Below are 3,807 nucleotides of genomic sequence, written 5' to 3'. Positions count from 1 at the left end.
GAGAGAGAGAGAGAGAGAGAGAGAGAGAGAATGGGAGAGAGAGAGAGAGAGATGGGGAGAGAGAGGACAGGAAGGAGTGAGAAAGAGAATAAAGTTGTGTGTGAGAGATAGATTCTATATGTTCTGTCCTTTAGAGATCCCTGACTAATACAACTGTATTTATTGGTTATTTACCTTGACAAACCATAGTTAAAATTTAGATTCTATAACACAAAACTAGCAAGTTGGAATGATAAAAATGAACAAAAATCAAAACAAACAAACAGACAAAAACATGAAAAAAAAAACTAAAGCAAAAAATTCAACCAAAGATATAATAAACCAAATAATAAAGAATGCTTGATGTCATTTTTTCATTTTCTGTCATAGGATACCCAGGGCAGGGCTTTATGTCCTTAGAAAATCTAAGTTAGTATTTTAAAAATATCTCCCATTACATCTCTGTCTCGGTCCCCAAAACCATTTCCAAGAAGTTTTGATTTTCAAGGTTATGTATGCTGTAAATTTATTTTCAGACAATGGGAAACATTTTGATTTCCATTGAAGGACAGTAAGAAATAAAAATTATAGCACTTAATAAAAACAACATAGCAGATATGCATGCCATTCCCATGGATCTGCCTGCTCTTTGTGCATTTGGAAAAATTTGCAATTGGAAAGATGGCAGGAAAGTTACCCCTTCCTTGCTGGGCACAGAGAGGTAATTACATATAACAGCAAGAAAAATACAGGTGCTAGCAACAGCATTGAGAACAGCTGAAAGAACAAGTGGGTTGTAGTCATTATTCTTCTGCAGCTTCTCCGTGTATAACTGCTGTAGAGCAAAGACAGCACAACCTGTCCCAATCAGACCAATAACATTTGCAACCAGGAGCAGATGTTGAGATAACCAGATATCCAAAGGAACAAGGTTGTTATGGTAGGTGTAGTAATGGCAATCGCTCAGGTTGCTGGAGTTGTGGCTGTGGTGGCAGATGCAGGCCCCCCACATACCCACAAAAGCCAGACTTGGGTAGGAAAACATAGGGTTGTTCAAGTACCAAATTCGCCATTCCGGAAGGGCCATAGAGGTACTGCACATTATCCATGCTATAGTAGCCAAAGTGAAACCTCTTATTTGATGATTGGCAGATTTGTTGAGCAGGACCATGCTGGCATCGAATATGTGGAAACTGAAAAAGAAATGATGGGAGATATAAAGGTGCCCTATTTCAGCCTTTAGCAGTGCACTTTAGATTAGCAGTTCCAAAATGATAGGCTTGTGTTTTTTTTTTTTTTTAAATGTAGCCTTTTCTCACTAAGATATGCTGTTATGAGTATGGTTTGAGAAAAACAAAAACAAAGTGACTCTGTAACAGTATTTACTGAGAGCTTCACAATAATCAAAGATTAACAGATTCTAGTACATACACTTTTACTATTTGGTGTACATTACCTTAGAGCCAACCCATTCACTATCATCACACATCTAACTAGATGAAATTTGGCAATTAAGAACTGGGGGAATCTTTACCAGGAAACAAATCTTCAGTGAAGAGCAATTAAGTACATATTGCACTATAATTTTTATTTATTGTCTTTCACTTGTCATGAAACATGTTGGAAAAATACAAAACAATATACATTTGAATTCTGAGATGACTAGTGGTTTTTTTTAAATTTAGGTTAAAAGTCTAGTATGTGTGTGTGTGTGTGTGTGTGTGTGTGTGTGTGTGTGTGTGTGTGTATTTGAAATATTTTTGTTGGATAGACAATGAGCCATATGACTGAGACCTAGCTTAAATTGAAAGTTCATACTACACATAGTAATATGAAAATCCAGATGAAAACTGTGGATTCAAATGAATGAAGGATAAGGCAAGAGAAGAAATCAAATTCTGCTTGTGGAGGACACCAGGAAGCCTGCTGATTCTTAAAATGACTTCCCGTTGCCAGAGCAACACTAGTAGAGAACATATAAATAACTATTGTTCTCTTTGGTTACATGATCCTGCTAAATTATGGTCTGATATTGTAGGTTGAAGCTAAAATATTGTACATAGTACACAAGCTGTCTGCCATGGAACTCCCATCTCTCTTAAAAATAATTTGTTTTGAGACAGGTTCTTGGTAAGTTACTCAAACTGGTCTTGAAATTCATATGTATTCTAAGAAAGCATTTCCTGTAGTTTTTATTTGTTTGTTTTATTTGACTTAGTACCTCACTAGGTTCATCAGGGTAGCTGCAAACACTCTGTTTGGCCCAGAATAGTCTTTACTTAACATTATTTCTGCTTCTCCCATCAGAAAACATTGTACTCAAATCGTATGCATGGATTAAAAACAAAAAACAAAAAACAAAAAACAACCAAAACAAGCAAAAGACTTTTTAGTTCCCTACCCAGTCTTTCTAACACAATCCCTAAGAAATAACATTTGAGGAGATGTGTGTCTAGTCCAGTGGGTAAGAAGCATAAGGTAGTTAAGAAAGATCACAAGATTGCACTTATTAAGTCTAGGCGTGTGGTGAGGGAGATCATTGTAGTAGAAGGTTAAAGTGACAGGGAATTTCTACCTCATAATGAACAGGAATTGGGGACAGAGGAAAGCATTAGATAAGGTTGTAAATTTTCATGGGCACAGCCTCTTGTATCTGCTTTTTCTAGCTATGACCCACCTCCTTAAAAGTCTCCCAAAACTTCAAAACTATCAGCTTCTTAAAGACCAAGGACTCAATAACTGAACCTTTTTCAGTGGTAGGTACTGAACATACACAAACTATAAGTACATGGTAAATTAGGGGCTGGCTTTTCAAAAGGGACAATACTTTTCCTATTTATAATTTTGAGTGGTTGATAAATTCTCAAATAGTTGACATAATGAATGAAACTTGAGGATAATAAACAAAATGAACTAAGTTAGTCTCAGATAAAATGCCACTAGGGAACTCCCTGGCAGAATCAATTCTAGAGAGATATGAAATAGAATTGTGGCTGATGAAGGCTGTGGGACTCAGCAAGAGTATAACATTCAATAAGGACAGAATTTCAATTGGGAAAGATAGACAGTGGTGATGGTAACATAACACCTTGAAGGTACTTATTTCCATGGAACTGTATATACAATAGTCATTGTTAAATATTTATACCTATATTTAACCACATTAAGTAGAATATACAATAAAGAAGGCTAGGGTATATACTAACCAGCAACGCTATCTTCAAGTTAATCAGTGTCTAGTAAGAACATCTGATATCTGGTCCAATGGAGTCAGGAAAGGCAAAGGTGTCTCTCCTAGCTGTGTGCTCTTGGCTACACTGCTAAACTTGGTCCAAGCTCTGAGCCCTGTCTTGCATCACAAAATTCCAATCCTTTGTGACTTTACCATCCCTCTTTCTCCCTAACTCTCTCTGCCCCCTCTCTCCCCCTCATTACTTTTTTCTTGTATCTCCTTCTCTCTTCGTAGCTCTTTCGTCTTTGATCCCTCTCTCTTCCCCCTCTTTCCCTGTCTCCCCTTCATCTTACCCCTCTCCACTCTCTATTTTTATTCTTTTTTGCTTTCTCTCTTCCCCTCTCTCTTCTCTCCCCCATTTTTCACCCTCTTTACTCCATCCTTTCCTTTGTCACCTTTCTTCAACTGCTCTACCTCTCATCTTCCTCTCTTTTGTATCCCCTTCTCCACTCCTTTATATTCCCTCTCTTCTCTATTCTCTCTCTTCTCTTTCCCTACTTTCACCCTCTTCTCTCTATTTCCCTCTCTCACAGATCTCTCTCCTTTCTCTCACTTTCTTATTCCTTCACTACCTACTTTCACCTCTGTCCTTTTCT

The 3,807-nt window shown here is 37.3% G+C and overlaps 1 protein-coding gene across 1 annotated transcript; it reads right to left on the bottom strand.

Moving 5' to 3' along the window:
• Positions 1–488: 488 nt before the first annotated feature.
• On the bottom strand, positions 489–1,167 carry LOC110314260 (claudin-34-like). The gene has a single exon (XM_021188699.1). It carries the CDS (start codon positions 1,148–1,150, stop codon positions 512–514), a length of 639 nt encoding a protein of 212 aa, XP_021044358.1. The 5' UTR covers positions 1,151–1,167; the 3' UTR covers positions 489–511.
• Positions 1,168–3,807: the final 2,640 nt, after the last annotated feature.

Source organism: Mus pahari, chromosome X, assembly GCF_900095145.1.
Source record: "Mus pahari chromosome X, PAHARI_EIJ_v1.1, whole genome shotgun sequence".
In the NCBI taxonomy this organism is placed as follows: Eukaryota; Metazoa; Chordata; class Mammalia; order Rodentia; family Muridae; genus Mus; species Mus pahari.
This window is presented reverse-complemented; position numbering and strand designations above follow the sequence as displayed.

Coding starts and splice junctions, on each gene's coding strand:
- LOC110314260 (XM_021188699.1), bottom strand. CDS start 1,150: ATGGTCCTGCTCAACAAATCTGCCAATCATCAAATAAGAGGTTTCACT.